Here is a 19,122-nt window from a genome sequence, read left to right on the forward strand (position 1 = left end):
TCATCTAAATCCTTTCCACTGTCAGCCCAGTGTGGTGGAGGGGTGAGAGCACTGAAAAGTCTCAGGCTCTGACTTTTGTGCTGTCTTTATTTGCTGTGTGACTTGAAGTGATTTGCTTTATCTCTCTGGTTTGTGAGTTTGTCCTATATAAAATAGAAGTTGCTCCAGATGAGTGGTTCTCAAACTGTCCTTCCCCCCCCCAAAAATAGTGTTCTACAACTGCACCAAGGTGTCCTTTCATTTAAATAAAAATAAAGGATAGAATTTTCTTACTTTTGGGAGGCACCTGGGTGGCTCAGTCGTTAAGCGTCTGTCTTCAGCTCAGGTCATGATCCCAGGGTCCTGGGATGGAGCCCTGCATTGGGCTCCCTGCTCCACGGGAAGCCTACTTCTCCCTCTCCCACTCCCCCTACCTGTGTTCCCTCTCTCGCTGTGTCTCTCTCTGTCAAATAAATAAATAAAATCTTTAAAAAACAAAAAGAATTTTCTTACTTTTGAGTTTTTACCACCTGAAATTTTATTAACCCTTTGTTGCTATTGCTGCCAATCATTTTAGCCAGCGCTAGGAGGCGGCGACGGAACAGTGGCCAAAAAAAAAAAAAAGAAAAGAAAAAGTTGGAAAACTTGGGAATATCTAGTCCTGCTTAGTTTGATAGTTTTTGAAAAAATTATAAAGTGAGGTTGGATGTGATTTATATATAGCTCATATAATGGAGTTGTTTGTGCTGGAATCGTAACACAGGGGAAGCGTTCTTAGTTTACAGGACGAGAAGCAGTGTGGAATGGTGGCCGGATAAGTGGATTCAGCAGCCAGATTGCTCAGGCTCGGATTGCAGCTGTGCTCCTTACTTACCAGCTCTTACTAGCTCAGTTCCCCGGACAAGTCATCTAACCTCTCTCTTTCTCAGCCCTCACCTGTATAGTGGAGGTAATAATGTCCCTACTTCATAGGTTGTTGTGAGGATGAAATGAATCAGTGCATGTTGAAGTACTTAGAACATGCCTAGCAGGTAGTAAGTACTTTACAAATATCAGCTATCGTTATTCTGTGATATTAACAAATATATTAATATTTAATGGTACTCAGCAAAGAACGTTGATTTCCGGGGCTGTCTTCCACACATATTTGAGAACCATGGGCCTGGAATTTCTCTTGTTCAGAAATTCTGTTATTCCATGTCATAGAATTGGATTCCCTATAATCTTTTTTTGTTTCTAAGATTTTATTTATTTGAGAGAGAGAGCACGAGTGGGGTGAGGGGCAGAGGGAAATGGAGAAGCAGACTCTCTCGCTGAGTGGGGAGCCAGACATGGGGTTCCTGGGATCATGACCTGAGCCAAAGGCAGACACTTAACCAGCTGAGCCACCCAGGTGCCCCTATAACAGCATTTTATTTATTTTTATTTTTATTTTTTTTATTTTCTAGTAAGACTAAATTTATTCAATACCCTAAGTAAAAGTTTTGATTATAAGTATCCAACAGTATAAAAAGTACAAAACAGATTTGTAGATTTCTAATATATTAATACAAAGTGCATGACTACATACAGTACATTCTACAGGCAAAGAGGTGGAAGGGGAAAAAGAAGACTGTGGTTGAGGTCTAGTAATAAATAAATAAATACAGAAGTAGAGATGATCCATATTATAGTATATTCTACCACCAATACTGTAGCCAAAATGTACAAAAAAAAAACAAACCCCAAAAAACCATTTCAAAATAACGGGAGGAAGATGGTAATGGCTGGGACTCTTGGAATACACCTCAAAGGCTGTGGGAGAGCCATCCCAACTCACTGCATAGTCTGTGCATATGGTGGCTTGTAGTTTGTGCCATAAAAAATATAAAATTTTAAGTTTAGATTAAGAACTATAAAACTATAGGGTGCCCATAGAAAGTGGCTCACTCCTTGTTATTTATACTATCCAATTTTAAAAATCCAGTTTTAAAAATAAGCACTGAGTCATGTTACTGTAAGGTAGGCAAATGATCCTCCCTTATTATGAAAAGTCTGAACTGGTGATATGTTCTTCCTGAATGTTTAGAAAAGAGGCAATGAGAGTACTTTGGTTTAGGTTCAAGTAAAAGGCTTTCAAATGAAGATTTTAGAACTGAAGAGCTCTGTGTTCAGATTATCATCTAATATCTCAAGGTTCACAAAGCCTGACCATAAGAAGCCAAACCTAAACCAACCCACTCAGCATTAACACACACCTCTCTTCTTTTAGTAGAATTTTACTTTAATAGAGTGAAAAGAAACCCAAAACCTAATAAATTAAAACAAGTCAAACAACCACTCTACACAGATAAAACCTTCACAAAGGTCAACTGAAGTAATCCAGAGCTAAAACTGAATTGTGCAGATTTTCAATGAAGTCACCAGTCATGTAACACAAACAAAAGTCAGTTATTTACACACTAGGCAAGCCCTCTAAGAAATGTGCCCCAAGAAACATTAACCTTTGTTTATTTGTGTATGCCATCCTGAAGACTTGCACATTTTTTCAGATAATTTAACCTTTTTAAATTTTTTTTATTTTTTAAAAGATTTTATTTATTTGACAGAGACAGAGATAGCGAGAGCAGGAACACAAGCAGCGGGAGTGGGAGAGGGAGAGCAGGCTTCCCGCCGAGGAGGGAACCCGATGTGGGACTTGATCCCAGGACCCTGGGATCATAACCTGAGCCGAAGGCAGACGCTTAACGACTGAGCCACCCAGGCGCCCGATAATTTAACCTTCTTAATAGAATGTGATCTCTACCATGTGGTAATGCTTTGGTACTATTCATTTAGGATTGCTCATCCTAAAATCTGACATTTCCCCAGAGGAGCTTTGATTCTGCTTTAGAAGTTTCAATATAGATTAGAATCTTTATCAAATATCAATATGGAGGGAGGTGACACAGGATGTGACATGTACAGTCAGTCAAGTTACCTCTCTGTGTATTTAGAAATTACTCCTTCAAGGTATTTGCACCAGACAGCTTAGTCTGTCCTGCTTCATATTCAGTAGTACAGGTTTGAATCATCAGAACCTTGGCAAGACCTTATTATTGCAAAATTATTAACAACTACCTCTAGGGGCAAGTCCATGTTACTGAGTTATGACAAATTTATTATCATGAAGGAAAACAAGTATAGCCAGCCATCTTTAAAAAATGCCCCAACCACTGCTTCTCAATATAGAAAGACTAAAACTACATACGTTTATCATACAACAAATCCCATCTCTGTCCCCTGAAATTCCCCTAGTTTCATTCATTAGAAGGGGATTAAAAAAAAAAAAAAAAGACTTAAAGAGCACTTTACAGCAGCATTCAGCTTTCCTATGAAATACTCAGCATCTTAAATATTATGTACACTTCTTTTTTTCTTTTAGTAAGCTAGACACTGGCTTCAGAGTTTGTGGAACTGGAGGAGAAATAACCACCCATTCAAAACTATTCTAGAAATTGTCTTTTGGCAGAATAGCAGGTATCAGAGTTAAAAATAAAAGGGTTTTGTTGCTTTGTTTTCTTTGCAAAATTTAAATCGTTTCTCTTCCCCTTCTCCCTAAACCTCAGTCACCACTCCTGAGTGGAGATGGGCAGAGGCTCTGGGCCCTGCTCCTCCGGCTTCTCAGCAGCTGTTTTCTTACTGTGGCAGCAAGGCTTGAAGAGATGCGTGTCAATGAGGACTTCCCCAAAACAGCCTTTATAGATAATCCCGCAACATATTTTCTGTCTTTTCCAGTATGTGAGATCTAAAAAGGAAAAAACCGGCGTTCTGTTAGAGCCAGAGGCCATCTCTGTATCTGAACCATCATCGGACTGGTTACTGTAACAAGGAGATTGAGCTGGGGAGGCACTTGAGGTGGTACTCTGAGCATCAGAATTGTGACGTTTAAATTCCTTCTGTAGTTTACTGATCTGGTTGCTTTTTATCCTGTTTCCAGAGAGAGTTTTCACTCTCTTTGGTTTCAATGTAGTCTTCAGACTGGGTCCTGCCCTTGCATCTACCACATGATTCCAGCTTTTTTTTTTTTTTTTAAGATTTTATTTATTTATTTGAGACAGAGAGAATGAGAGACAGAGAGCATGAGAGGGAGGAGGGGCAGAGGGAGAAGCAGACCCCCTGCCGAGCAGGGAGCCCGATGCGGGACTCGATCCCGGGACTCCAGGATCATGACCTGAGCCGAAGGCAGTCGCTTAACCAACTGAGCCACCCAGGCACCCTCCAGTTTTTTTTTTTTGATCCTGCTGGCAATTTCTTCCATCTTTTCACAAGCAGGACACAGGCGTTACAGATGATTCCAGAACGGGTCTCATGCAACCCAAAACAGCTCTGGAAGTCCTTTTCATAGCGTTTACTGTCAGTGAATCGAGAACTGGAGGACTTCGCTCTGCAAATACAGCAGCCCTCTGTACTTCGGTACATCTTTGGCTTGTGAAAACCAAACATCTTTTCTTCTGGGCAATAGTAATTCAGCTGCCGTCCTCACTTCCCTTTGTAGGACAACGGGGAGCCCCGAAACGTCCCCATGGTGGTTTTTTCGGGTGTCGTCGGGGCTGGTTCCCCTTAACGTGCGGGCCACGGCTCGACTGCGGGGCGTTGGGGGTGCTCGCCGCACGCACCGGCTTCCCAGAAAGCAGCGAGACGCCTCCCCAGTCCTCCCGCGGCCCTCCGGCCCCCCAAACGCGCCCCCCACCCCGGCACGCGGTGACGGCCGAGAGAGGCCCCACGGCAGCAAATAGAAACGCTCCCCGGTGGGTTTGTTGGTAAATAGAACAACTTGGGTCGGAAAGTTCCTGCGGAAAGCTGCTCGCCCGGGCGAGGGCGGCAGGAGGTGACCCGCGTCCCTCGCCGCCTCCTCCCTCACCTGCGCCCTATAACAGCATTTTAAAGCGAAACTGTATTTATAGCTAAGCCTGTTATCTCGGGTACGCATCTGCCGTTTAAGGCAGATCTGGGCCTTGTCTTCCACCTCTACGTGCAGGTGATGAAGTGAGAGCTTTTCAAATCCTTGGTGGTTTCAGAGGCGTGGCTTCATTCAGTGCTGTAGGCCAGGAACCAGGCTGGTGGATGATGAGGGTTATGGCGCAGGGACAGGTGGCGGGATGGGAACTGTAGGAAGTAGGAGGAGGGCAGGCATTTGGGAGGCTGGGGGCACTAGGGTACTTCCTTGTCCTATGTAGAGCCAACCTGATTAGTGAACTGGCTGGGAGAGCCGGCATTTATCTTTCCTTCTTCCTTCCCCTTCCTCTCCAGCTCTGTCACTCTTCTCATGCGAGTGTCACCTGGAGTGACCTGGGAAGTGGGCTGTCCATCTCCCCAATCAGACTTGAGTGCTGCAGGAGCAGGGTTTTTACTCACCTTTTTATGTATCTGATGTTCGCAAAGCCTGAAAAAAATTGCTTCCATTTCTTGAATGTTCATCATTATGCTAAGGTGATCCCAAGTGTTACCATGTTTTATTGACTCTGAGATGTCAGCGGTAAGATACATAATTGCTTTATGTATTGTTACAAAAGAAAAGGCCTTGCCAGTTAAACTCTGATACAAGTGCTTTTGCCACTTAGAATTTTTATTATATACTTATTGAAAGAGCTCTTTTAGATTTATTTAGACATAGATTTTTATCACATCACTCTATGCACACATAAAAGGGAAAATGTAAGTGAAAGAAATCAATTAAGGTATTCCCGCAATTTTATCACTTTCAGAGTCTGACTCTTCAGAATCACTTTTGACTCAGAGTCATTGTCATATCTCTGTGCCATCAGGAGTGTTGGTAATGCAGTGTTTCTTGGGGCACCTGAGTGGCTCAGTTGGTCTTTGGCCTAGGTCATGATCTCAGGGTCTTGGCATCAAGCCCCACGTTGGGCTCCTCGCTCAGCAGGGAGTCTGCCTTTCCCTCTGCCTTTACCCCTCCCCACTGCTTGTGCTCTCTCTCTCTGTCTCAAATAAATAATTGAAATCTTAAAAAAAAAAAAAAAGTGTTGGTGATGCAGTGTCTCTTAAAAGAGGTCATACTGCTGTCTCTAGGAATCTCCTCCAAGCGCTAGTACCTATTCTGGGAGGTTTTTCTTTTTCTTTTCTTTTCTTTTTTAAAATATTTTATTTATTTGACAGAGAGAGATACAGTGAGAGAGGGAACACAAGCAGGGGGAGTGGGAGAGGGAGGAGCAGGCTTCCTGCGGAGCAGGGAGCCCGATGCGGGGCTCGATCCCAGGACCCTGGGATCATGACCTGAGCTGAAGGCAGATGCTTAATGACTGAGCCACCCAGGCGCCCCTGGGAGTTTAGATCCTGGTGTTTTTTCACTCGACCTGTGGCAGGCTAGTCTTTCCACGCATCTCAGTAATGACAGTATATATTTCAGCTTCATCCCTATCACTGTCTTCCATATCCAGGTCCTATAGGCCTTTGGTTGTTAAGGTTATTTTCCCAGTGATGGATATTTGCTTCCCTAATCAGATTTATGCTCAACTGCTGTTCCCATGCCTTTCAGTTTTAATGCCAAATTATAGCGTGCTCTCTTTGAAGACATTTAAAATGGCAGTTAGAGGGCACCTGGGTGGCTCAGTCATTAAGCATCTGCCTTCGGTTCAGGTCATGGTCCCAGGGTCCTGGGATCGAGTCTCGCATCGGGCTCCCTTCTCCGCGGGAAGCCTGCTCTCCCTCTCCCACTCCCGCTGCTTGTGTTCTTGCTCTCGCTATCTCTGTCTCTGTCAAATAAATAAATAAAATCTTAAAAAAAAAATGGCAGTTAGACTCAGGGTGTCCAGTGTTGACAACACACGACTCAGTGAAGCGAGGCCAGAACTACGAAATGGCTGTGAGCAAGGTCACACACCAGCAGGTAGTGGCATCCACGTCCTGTGACACCTTGAAGATAGCGACCACAGGACACCACAGTTGTAAAATAGATCCTTAGTTCAGAAATGTTAAAATGTGGGGGGAAAAAATGCATTATAGGCTTGACAAAATACAGATTGTTAATTCCAACAACATCCATGCTGGGCAGATAATTTGGATTTTCAGACAAGGAAACTGGGGGTCTGTGTGGCTTACTAACATCATAGCTACTAAGCACATGGTAGGTTTGAGAGAGTAGAACCCAGATTTGTCTGATTCTAAAGCTTATACTTACAACTATATTACATTATTCAAGAAAAAAATAGACTAGAAGCTTCAAGGAAGCAAGGATCTTTTTGTTTGTTTGTTTTTGATACACTGATGTTTTTTAAGGACCTGGAACAGTACCTGGCATATACTAAGTACTTAATAAATATTTGTTGAGGGCGCCTGGGTGGCTCAGTTGGTCGGACGGCTGCCTTCGGCTCAGGTCATGATCCTGGAGTCCCGCATCCGGCTCCCTGCTCGGCGGGGAGTCTGCTTCTCCCTCTGACCCTCCCCCCTCTCATGTGCTCTCTCTCATTCTCTCTCTCTCAAATAGATAAATAAAATCTTTAAAAAAAATATTTATTGAATAAAGCCCTTAAAGAGAAGATAGATATGCAATCATGCCCTTCTTTTCCTAGAAATGAAGTCTGTAACATTTTGCACAAGGGGTAAAAGCAGGGAAGATGGGTGACCATTTTCTAGACAAGGTGTAGTTTGTCGCTCACCAGTTCTTTCAGGTCTTAGAAAAGGCAAAACAGTGAGGAGTAGAAGGACGTCTATCCCTAGAGAGCCTGTCAGCACCAGCCTGTTAGACAGCATTAAGGTAGTTCCTGGACTCTTCCTTCCATCTTATGTAAATCAAGATCAGCAGGAATCTATGAGTTGTGCAGTTAAAAATAAATTAAAAAGGAAGCCAATCTGATAAGCCTTAATATAAAGAAAGTTTGTGTACAGGGAATTTATATTTGATCAATAGCTAGGTTTTATTTTATTTTATTTTATTTTTAAAGATTTTATTTATTTATTTACTTGAGAGAGAGAGAGAAACAGCATGAGAGGGGATAGGGTCAGAGGGAGAAGCAGGCTCTCCGCCGAGCCGGGAGCCCAATGTGGGACTCGATCCCAGGACTCCGGGATCATGACCAGAGCCGAAGGCAGTCGCTTAACCAACTGAGCCACCCAGGCGCCCCAATTGCTAGGTTTTAAAAAATATGAAATGTTTTGAAAATTCTGACGCTCTGATAGCTCATCTGTAAAATATAAAAGTTGACATATTTGACCACTACTTTGTGCTAGATCTTGTGCCTAGAATTTTTCCATATATCATGTAACCTTCACAGTAACTCTAGGAGGTAATTATTGTCTCCATTTTCCACATGATGATATTGGGGACTCAGAGAATAAGTGATTTGGCCAAAGTTATATACTAGTGAGCAGTTGAGCCAGTCTGGGAGCCAGGATGTTTAACTGAGATTCTGCAGATTTTTTTCTGCTCTCTCCTGCTTTCCCTCTAAGCTGAAGGCAGGACTAAACTTTAGAAACCACTTTACCCTCTTTTTTTTTTTTTTTTTAAGATTTATTTATTTGAGAGAGAGAGAGTGAGAGCACAGAGAGGGACAGAGTGGGGAGGGAGAGAAAGGAGGGAGAGAATCCCAAGCAGGCTCCATAAGAGCTGGATGAGGGGTTCGATCTCACAACCCTAAGATCACGACCTGAGCCGAAACCAAGAGACAGAAGCTTAACTGACTGAGCCACCCAGGCACCCACCACTCTACATTCTTATTTTACAATGGGGACACTGATGCTAGAGGATATAAAGTGACTTATTTAGGAGTGCCTGGGTGGCACAGTTGGTTAAGCATCCAACTCTTGGTTTCGGCTCAGGTCGTGATCTCAGGGTTGTGAGATAGAGCTCAGCATGGAGTCTTCTTGGGATTCTCTTTCCCTCTTCCTCTGTCTCTCCCACTTGTGCTTCCTCTCTCTCTCTCAAAATAAATAAATGAAAATCTTTTTAAAAAGTGACTTATTTAGTAGTGGAGTCATGTCTAGAATTTAGTTCTTTTATTTTTTTAAAGATTTATTTATTTTATTTTATTTTATTTTATTTTAAGATTTTATTTATTTGAGAGAGCGAGAATGAGAGAGAGAGAGAGCGCACATGAGAGGGGGAAGGGTCAGAGGGAGAAGCAGACTCCCTGCTGAGCAGGGAGCCCGATGTGGGACTCGATCCCAGGACTCCAGGATCATGACCTGAGCTGAAGGCAGTTGCTTACCCGACTGAGCCACCCAGGTGCCCCCTAAAGATTTATTTATTTTAGAGAGAGAGAACAAGTGGGATTGGGGGTAGAGGGAGAGGGAGAGAGCAGAATCCCCGACAAGTGCAGAGCCTGATGTGGGTCTCCATCTCATGATCCTGAGATCACGTCCTGAGCTGAAACCAAGAGTCAGTCTTTTTTTTTTTTTTTAAAGGTTTTATTTATTTATGTGGAAGAGAGAGACACAGCGAGAGAGGGAACACAAGCAAGGGGAGCGGGAGAGGGAGAAGCAGGCTTCCCGCAGAGCAGGGAGCCAGATGCGGGGCTCGATCCCAGGGCCCTGGGATCATGACCCAAGCCGAAGGCAGACGCTTAACGACTGAGCCACCCAGGCGCCCCAAGAGTCAGAGTCTTAACCTGCTGTGCCACCCAGGCACCCCAGTATTTTTTTTTTAAGATTTTTTTAAAAAAGATTTTATTTATTTATTCATTAAGACAGAGAGAGAGAGAGAAGCGGAGGGAGAAGCAGGCTCCGAAGGAGCAGCGAGCCCGATGCGGGACTCGATCCCAGGACCCTGAGATCATGACCTGAGCCGAAGGCAGACGCTTAACCATCTGAGCCACCCAGGCTCCCTTTAAGATTTTATTTTTAAGTAATTTCTATACCCATTGTGGGGTCTGAACCCACACCCTGAGATCAAGAGTCTCATTCTCTACTGACTGAACCAGCCAGGTGGTCCTTAGACTTGAGTTTTCTTGAGCAATTTATTAAATAATAAATAATTGCATAATGTCACACTGGGGACATCAAGTAGTTTCATAGAGAGAGAAACTCAATAGGTTTTAAAACTATATCTTAAGAATAGTTTAAAACTATATCCACTACCAAGTGGATATTCTTTAGCACGGCTTTGGATTCCAGACACTTTCTGAATTAAAGAGTTTTCACATCTTGGTTTTCTTTATTTGCTAATGGTATTCTAAAACTATTGAGAACTGTGACTAGGCAGTATTTCACATCCTTATTGCTAAATGTTACTTGCAAACTTTCCTATGTGTAGATTAACTGTTGTGTTGTTTTGCTCCACAACTGCTAAGTAGTTATTTCCTTTTTTCTTCTCTTTATTCTTGTCTTAAATAGTTTACTGGTATTTTATGCCAGATGTAATGTCTACTTCCTTATTTGGGAAAGATAAGGAACAGGGTATTTCAGTCGGGGGTAAATGTCCCTTTCCTTCCTGTTTCTGCTTACTTGCTCCTACCTTCCTTCAGGTGTCCTCTTCTTGGAGGTCATCCCTGAGCATCCACTTGGGATTAGGTATCCTTTTTTCCCATGGCATACTGTGATAGCTTTTTTTAAAATAAGATTTTATTTATTTATTTGAGAGAGAGAGAGTTTGAGAGAATGAGTGGGAGGAGGGGCAGAGGGAGAAGCCGACTCCCTGTGGATCAGGGAGCCTGATGCAGATCTCAATCCCAGGACCCTGGGATCATGACCTGAGCCGAAGACAGACCCTTAACTGACTGAACTACCCAGGCACCCCTGTGATAGCTTTTTAAACACTCCATACAAATTATCGAATACCTGCCATATGCCAGATCTAGAGTTACTCTTGTGAACACACACATTCCTTGGCCTGTAGGAACTTATAGTTGAGATGGAGAGCCAATCTGACAGAAAAATGCAGTGTGATTGAATACCTTTTTTAAAAAGCTAATATGTGAGTGTTTGTTATATAACAGGCATTGTACTAAGAATTATTTCATGTCATTCTCTCAATAAGCGTATGATCCCCATTTTCTAGGGAAGGAATTTAGAGAACATGTGTTTTGTGCCAGGTCAGTTACATTTCAGAATTGCTACCCAAATCCAGGTCCAGAGCCGAGGCTCTTGTTTTTTTTTTTTTTTTTTTTTTTTAAAGATTGTATTTATTCACTTGAGAGAGAGAGACAGAGAGAGCACAAGCAGGGGGAGAGGCAGAGGGTGAGGGAGAAGCAGACTCCCCACTGTGCTGGGAGCCTGATGTGGGGCTTGATCCCAGGACCTGGGGATCATGACCTGAGCCGAAGGCAGACGCTTAATCATCTGAGCCACCCAGATGCCCCCAGAGCCCAAGCTCTTAAACACTGTACTTTGGACTGACTGCTGCCTCTCTTCAGGTCAGAGCACTTCTCCCTGTGTGTCCCCTGTGCCCTCATGCACCAGGCACAGGGAGGTGGGTGCCACTGTTGGAGTTTGAGAACTAATAATGACTTACTAGTCAGACAGCAGCTGTAAGTGATTGACCATCTTCCTTAGAGACTTCAAAATAATTCAAGATACTAACAAATGTAAAACAGCCTCCAGGTTATTCATCACAATGTTGCTTGTAATAGTAAAAGACTAGAAATAACCTAAATGTTTATCCATAGGAGATTAAATAAATTAGGATCTATTTATACAATGAAATGATGCAGCTGTGATAAAGAATGAGGAAATGATATATAGATATGGAACAGTGTAGAAGGTATGGTGTTTTGTAGAATAAACATGGCTCAGAAGAGATGTTACTTTGTATAGAATCAATAGTGTGCTGCCATTTGTGGTGGGAGAGACAGAGTATTTATTAAATGCATGCAAGCATGCGTGCAAGTTCTGCCCCCAGTGTGGGGTTTGAACTCATGACCCAGGGATCAAGAGTCATGTGCTCTACCAATTGAGCCAGGTACATGCCCCTGTATTTTTGCATGTATATGCTTAGCATATCTCTGGAAGGGTAGACAAGAAATTGATAATATAGTTGCTTCTGAAGGGTGGTTAAAGAATTCCAGGTAGGGAGATTGTCCATACTTTTTTATGCCTTTTGAATTTGAATTTGAAATAATAAGCACCTTCCTAGAAATGAAAACGAATACAGAATGGCACTCGGAGCTATGTATGTTTCATAAGTGTGTGGGATAAGCCTGCCTTGGTCTTTGTCCCATCCCAGTGCCTGGCATAGTATGCACTTAAGTATTTATGCAATCAATGAACCAAGTTGAAAAAACAATCTCAAATTCCTCTATAGGAAGGATACAACATCTCTTTTGTGGTATTCCTTCTAAAAATACATATCCTGAATCTAACCATGAAAAAATATCAGACAAATTCAAATCGAGGAACAGTCTGAAAAATAAATGGCCAATGTATTTTAAAAATGTCAACATCATGGATGACTAAGAAAGACCAGGAGACTGTTCCAGATCAGAGGGGATGGAGGGACATGACAACTGGACGCATTGTATAAAATGCCAGATTGGATCCAGGGCTAGAAAAAAAGTTGTTTAAGGATATTAATTAGACAATTGGCAAAATATAAATAAGGTCTATAAATTAGGTAATAGTTTGATTGTAACTTTCTGGTTTTGGTAGTAGTACCGTGAGAAAAAAGTCCTGTTTTTAGGAAATAGGTATGTAAGAATTCAGTAATAAAGTGGCATGTGTGTGCAACTTACTCTCAAATATCAAAAGAGAGAAAGAGAATAATAAACACATAGAATGCTAACATTTGGTAAATCTGAAGAAATACATGTATTCTTTCTACCCTTTTGTAGCTATTCTGTCAAACTATTTAAAAAAAAAACCTGCTTCCTCAAGGGCAAAAGTGAACTATTGGGACTTCATCAAGATAAAGTGCTTTTGCAAAGCAAAAGAAACAGTCAACAAAACCAAAAGACAGCCGACAGAATGGGAGAAGATATTTGCAAATGACATATCAGATAAAGGGCAAGTATCCAAAATCTATAAAGAACTTATCAAACTCAACACCCAAAGAACAAAGAATCCAATCAAGAAATGGGCAGAAGACATGAACAGACATTTTTCCAAAGACATCCAAATGGCCAACAGACACATGAAAAAGTGCTCAACATAGCTCGGCATCAGGGAAATCCAAATCAAAACCTCAATGAGATACCACCTCACACCAGTCAGAATGGCTAAAATTAACAAGTCAGGAAACGACAGATGTTGGCGGGGATGCGGAGAAAGGGGAACCCTCCTACACTGTTGGTGGGAATGCAAGCTGGTGTAGCCACTCTGGAAAACAGTATGGAGGTTCCTCAAAAAGTTGAAAATAGAGCTACCATACAATCCAGCAATTGCACTACTGGGTATTTACCCCAAAGATACAAATGGAGGGATCCGAAGGGTTACGTGCACCCCGATGTTTATAGCAGCAATGTCCACAGTAGCCAAACTGTGGAAAGAGCCAAGATGTCCATCGACAGATGAATGGATAAAGAAGAGGTGGTATATATATACAATGGAATATTATGCAGCCATCAAAAGGAATGAGATCTTGCCATTTGCAACGACGTGGGTGGAACTGGAGGGTATTATATTGAGCGAAATAAGTCAATCAGAGAAAGACATGTATCATATGACCTCACTGATATGAGGAATTCTTAATCTCAGGAAACAAACTGAGGGTTGCTGGAGTGGTGGGGGGTGGGAGGGATGGGTTGGCTGGGTGATAGACATTGGGGAGGGTATGTGCTATGGTGAGCGCTGTGAATTGTGCAAGACTGTTGAATCACAGATCTGTACCTCTGAAACAAATAATGCAATATATGTCAAGAAAAAAAAAAAAAGAAGATAGCAGGAGGGGAAGAATGAAGGGGGGGAAATCGGAGGGGGAGATGAACCATGAGAGACGATGGACTCTGAAAAACAAACTGAGGGTTGTAGAGGGGAGGGGGATGGGAGGATGGGTTAGCCTGGTGCTGGGTATTAAAGAGGGCATGTTCTGCATGGAGCACTGGGTGTTATGCACAAACAATGAATCATGGAACACTACATCAAAAAATACTGATGTAATGTATGGTGATTAACATAACAATAAAAAATTTAAAAAAACCCTGCTTCCTATATGGAGCATTTTGTGATTTCATAATATTGAGCCATTTATGTCCTCATGTACAATTTTGTAGTTTTCTTCATGTAGGTCTTAATATTTTTGGTGACGTTTATTCTTAGATTTCTTAATATATTTGTTCCTCTAAAAAAAATAATAGCTTTGTTGACGTATAATTCACATACTGTACAGCTCACCCTGGCAGGCGAGAATTCTACCACTGAACCACCCATGCTGTACAGCTCACCCTGAATATCTTTTTATACATGCTTAAATAGCACTCTTATGTAAGGAAGGTATGCTTTTAAAAAAATAACCAACTACATTAGGGTATAATTTACACATAATTAATTAATTTTAAAAAGATTATTTATTTTAGAGAGCGCGTGCATGTGAGCACGCAAGTGAGGGGAGGGGCAGAAGGAGAGGGAGAGAGAGAGAATCTCAAGCACTCCCCAATGAGCAGGGATTCCTGACAGGGGGCTGCATCCCAGGACCCTGAGATCACAGCCCAAGCTGAAATCAAGAGCCCAGTGCTCAACAGACTGAGCCCCTGAGGCACCCCTAATTTACACATATTTTAATTGAATAGGTTGATGACTTTGATACATGTATTCCCCAGGTAAGCACAACCCTAGTCTAGATACAAGGTATAAAACATTACCATTTATCCAGAAAGTTCCCCCATAACTCTTTGTTTATACATTCACCTGTTGGTACACGTGGGCTTTGTTTCGAGCACCCTCTGATGGAGAGGAGAAGAGTTGGGTGTATGCAGGGTGAATGTGTATGTGTGGGGTGCTGGTTTTGGGTGGGGGCAAGGATGACAATGCTGAGGTGAAGCAGGAACAGGCTCCTCAGGAGAGTCTCAGGCAGTCATGATGTGGCAGTTCCTGTATTCCAGAGTAAGGCCCAGACATTGAATATTCCAGTCTTTTTTTTATTAAAGATTTTATTTATTTATTTTAGAGGGGGGGGGCAGAGGGAGAGGGGAGAGCACCAAGCCCGTGGGGCTTGATCCCACAGCCCTGAGATCACGACCTGAGCCGACACCAAGAGTCGGTCGCTTAACCGCCTGCATCACCCAGGCGCCCCTCCAGTCTTTTCTTTCTTTCTTTCTTCTTTGAGTCTTATTCTGGTTTAGAGCTTGGAGCTTGTGCAGCCTAAGAATGTGCTTCTTGGCTTATTTCCATTAATAACGGGGAAAATTCTGACTGGATCTGGGCCAGTGGTCTTCCTGACCTTTGGGTGGTGGTGTTCTGAGCAGTTTTCCCTTCCCTGTGTATACGCGCTGCTTTAATGGGATGGCGGGAGGAGGCATATCGCGTGTGGCTACAAAACAGCAAATCTATTAAACAGCAAACGTCACATGATTCTTAACATGTCCATGTTTTATCATCATCAAAAGGGAAGATTAATTTCCTTAAAACACCTCTATTTTGTAGGGGCGCCTGGGTGGCTCAGTCGTTAAGCGTCTGCCTTCGGCTCAGGTCATGATCCCAGGGTCCTGGGATCGAGCCCCGCATCGGGCTCCCTGCTCCATGGGAGGCCTGCTTCTCCCTCTCCCACTCCCCCTGCTTGTGTTCCCTCTCTCGCTGTGTCTTTCTCTGTCAAAGAAATAAATAAAATCTTTAAAAAAAAAAAAACAAAAAAACAAAAAACACCTATTTTGGAAAAGAATAAGGTTTCCAGAGTAGATTTAGTGCAGGTTGATGTTTATTAAGGCTTGTGATGTGCTCATTAATTGATCCTGCATTAACAAATGGGAAACAGAGTCTACATTTGTATTCACCAGATTGTGGCCCAGAAAATTCAGTCTCCTCTGCCTGCCATTTTCTGCTTGTTTTGTGACTTTTATTCTGCTATTCATTTCGAGTAAGTGGTATAGGAAGTCAGCATCTAAGCAAGTGTGCAGAGGACAGCTGAGCAGGGCTGTGCCGCAGTCAGGCTTGGGTGTGAACCCATCACTTAGCTGCCTTTACCATCCAGGAACCTCATTCTCCTCATCAGCAGAACTCAGAGATATACCTGCAGCACTTTTTTTTTTTCTATTTTATTCCATGTTGTTGACCTTCAGGATTTATTCACTCATTTATTTACTTTTTAAGTAAACTCTACCCCCACCATGGGTCTCGAACTCATGACCCTGAGATCAAGAGTCACATGCTCTATGGACTGAGGCAGCCAGGCGCCCCAGACCTTCAGTATTTTTAGTGAGGGTTACACCTACCTGATGAGTGTCTAGAACATAGCAAGCATGCAATACATTGTATGATCATTACAAATCATTTCTCCATTTTCACCTTTTTGTCCAGGTGTGTTATCTTTTACAAAGCTTTTTATTTTTTTCTCTTTGTGGTTGCAACTGTAACTTATTAAAATGTATTCATCTATTTAAAGAACTTGGTTCCCTTTCTCTCTTTTTTTCAGGCACGTTGCAGAGAGGTCTTTCTGTCCTTCATGAACACGCACGTGGTAGACAGATGACTGTCCTCCGCCGCGTGCGGCTCTAGGTGCCCCGGACGTGGAGCTGTCCAGCAGGGGGAAGGATGGATTCCAAAGACGAAAGCTCACACGTGTGGCCCACATCTGCAGAGCACGAAGAGAATGCTGCACAGGTGAAGAGTGGTCTTTCCAGCTTGGTGTTGGTAGCGGTTTTTCAGTTGGGTACAGTTTGCTGACTGCTAAAGAAATAGCAGACTCTCTGTAGTAGTGAGTAGCTGGGGGGGGTGGGGGTGGGGAGCAGACCTGCAAGATGTGCACGGGAGGAATGGGGGGGTTTTGGCGCTTTGAGTGCTCCATCAGTATGGGTCACTATGATTTAGAAGGGCTCAGCGACCACCCACAGGCTTCTCTGCCATTTTCGCAACTTGCCGTCATAATTTGCTTCACTGCCCCGTTTTATTTTATGTGCTCGGTGCTGAAAGCCTCCAACTGGAGTGTTTCTTTCATGTTACCTGGTGTAGGGTTTTGATTCTTCGTGTGTAATGAAGTACAAAGTACGTCTATAGAATGGCCTTTTCTTTTCTTTCAAATTCAGAATGTAAAGGTCTAGTTGTCCCATTGAGTCAGCCACTTGGGAGGCTAGTCACTTATCCAGATGCTGCTGTGATGGGTGATCACTGCCTTTTGGACTGCGATCATAACCAGCTGCATGTTCTTTTGACTATTCTTAGCCAAGGCAAATGTCTGCTTTTTTGGTGTAGATTTGAATTTTGGGAATAGTCAGCAGTCATATGGAGCCATGTCTGGCCAAAGTGTAAAACTTAATTTTTAAGCATTGTAATAAATATGCAATTTTAATTTAGTTTTTCATTAACTTACATAACCTTGGTATTATTATCAAAATCAGGAAGTTAACACTGAAACACTTAAATATACACATTTATTTAATTTAAGTAATATAGCAAATATTACAGTAAATAAAATTAATCTTCTAGTATGATTTTAAAGTCTGAGTCTTAATACTTATAAAAAATGTTCTAGTGATGCTTCCAGCAGAATAACTGAGAATGCTGTTCTGATTTTCATAGAAACCATTTTGAAGACAACTTTCATGTAGCTATGTATTTTGGTATATTTTGTTTATGAATGAAAATATAGTCCATTCAAAAAACAGGGTCACCATTTTGTAGGTAACCAGATAGTAAACAGCAGAGCTCAACACCCCTCATTGCTCTCCCTCTTCCCAGTTGTTTCTTTTCCTAGCCAGGAACTCTGATTTAGCAAAATACTGTGATGGAGACCAAGTTTTTATGTTAATGAACAAATCTAAAGTCACAAAATTATCTTGCAGCACTTAAAACTGTGCCAATTGTTAAAAGTCTAATTCTTGCAACATACAAACTGTATCTTCATGGACAAATCAAATTTGTGTAGAAGTTGGACTAATCACTGAGTATAAAGTGGACGTTTGTTTTATTTCTGCTTGATTGCATTTGGTCTCCAGGTTTCTTTCTGGGGATTAAATTCACTCATATCGTCTTTGGAATCTACTACTCTCTGCTGGAGAGAACTGAAATAAAAAAAAAGTTAGGTCCGAAGCCAAGGTAGCCTAAGAGTAAAGATTCCAACCTAACTTCAGTATCAGCACGTAAATTATTTCTCTCCCAAATGTGTGCTTTGGCCATCTGCTTCCATACGTTCAATATCAAGTATCAGGCTGTGTGCCAGGCTAGCCTTTAAGAATTCAGACCTCTGAAGCTGACTATTCAGAAAGCATTTTATAGCATTCAGTTTCTGCTTTAGTTCCTGGTAGGGAGAAAATTATTTACCCTGGTGACAACTGAAATAGTTTTCCAAAACCCCTTAAAAGTACTTGATTAGAATATTCTGTGTCTTTACCTTGCTGGCAAGGAAGGGTTCTGTAACATTCATTGACTCAGCATACGGTTACCGACATGCCGTCAGTACAGCCTTGGAGCGTGAAAAAAAACACGTAGGAAAGAAAGTGACCTTGTTTTAATGTGTCTGCTGAAAGGCACTATTAGTTGTAAAGCAGAATATTTATGACATGTTGAGGGCAATTGGCTTTTGAGTTGACATTGTTTTACATTGCAGAATAATTTGTATTTTGTATTTTGGTAATACTGTCAACCAGGAATCTTCAGTCACATTTCCAGGATCAGCTGACTGCCCCCTCAGGACCCCCCAAAGAGATGTCTGCACTGGACATTTGAGGCGAAGAGGAATTCATATCAGTTGCCTAATATTAAGTAGTAAATCAGTGACAAGGTCCTTGGATCCTGTCTCCAAGTCACTAACAGTGTAGATGACCAGGGTGTATCAATTTTTATTCTCCTTGCATTGGGGATATTTTAGAAATGCAACTGTGGATTGTGCTTGGTCAGCCACGTATCTTTGTGAGATTGGTTTTGTTCTACAAGGACACTCGCTACATCCTTGCTGCTTTCTGCCCCAGGTGCACTTTGTTCCTGACGCCGGAACTGTGGCTCAGATTGTCTACACCGATGACCAGGTTCGTCCGCCCCAGCAGGTGGTGTACACAGCAGATGGTGCCTCCTACACTTCAGTGGACGGTCCTGAGCATACCCTGGTGTACATCCATCCTGTGGAAGCCGCACAGGCATGTGAAGGGTTATTGT

General features: G+C 42.3%; 2 protein-coding genes across 3 annotated transcripts in view; one reads left to right on the top strand and one right to left on the bottom strand.

The window, feature by feature from the left end:
- The window catches only part of PRDM10 (PR/SET domain 10), a 104,851-nt gene that overhangs the window by 23,159 nt on the left and 62,570 nt on the right, over positions 1 to 19,122 (top strand). For both annotated transcript variants that reach the window (XR_010407030.1, XM_045894693.3), the window contains exons 2-3: positions 16,448 to 16,635; positions 18,939 to 19,103. Coding sequence is in view for 1 of the 2 variants with exons in the window: in XM_045894693.3 (XP_045750649.2) it covers positions 16,567 to 16,635; positions 18,939 to 19,103 (234 nt within the window). In the remaining variant the exon portion in view is untranslated. The remainder of the gene's footprint in view (positions 1 to 16,447; positions 16,636 to 18,938; positions 19,104 to 19,122) is intronic.
- LOC123841626 (SIN3-HDAC complex-associated factor-like) lies at positions 2,949 to 4,478 on the bottom strand. Its single transcript, XM_045871184.3, has 2 exons — positions 4,226 to 4,478; positions 2,949 to 4,014 (listed from the first exon to the last, which is right to left on the bottom strand). Exons 1-2 carry the CDS (start codon positions 4,441 to 4,443, stop codon positions 3,567 to 3,569), a joined length of 666 nt encoding a protein of 221 aa, XP_045727140.1. The 5' UTR covers positions 4,444 to 4,478; the 3' UTR covers positions 2,949 to 3,566.

The sequence above is a fragment of the Mirounga angustirostris genome, unplaced genomic scaffold (assembly GCF_029215605.1).
Source record: "Mirounga angustirostris isolate CCGP_5_RB_7025 unplaced genomic scaffold, mMirAng1.0.hap1 SCAF_13, whole genome shotgun sequence".
Taxonomy (NCBI): domain Eukaryota; kingdom Metazoa; phylum Chordata; class Mammalia; order Carnivora; family Phocidae; genus Mirounga; species Mirounga angustirostris.

Coding starts and splice junctions, on each gene's coding strand:
- LOC123841626 (XM_045871184.3), bottom strand. CDS start 4,443: ATGTTTGGTTTTCACAAGCCAAAGATGTACCGAAGTACAGAGGGCTGC. Junction 4,015..4,225: donor CCAGCAGGATCAAAAAAAAA/AAACTGGAGGGT, acceptor AAAAAAAAAAAG/CTGGAATCATGTGGTAGATG.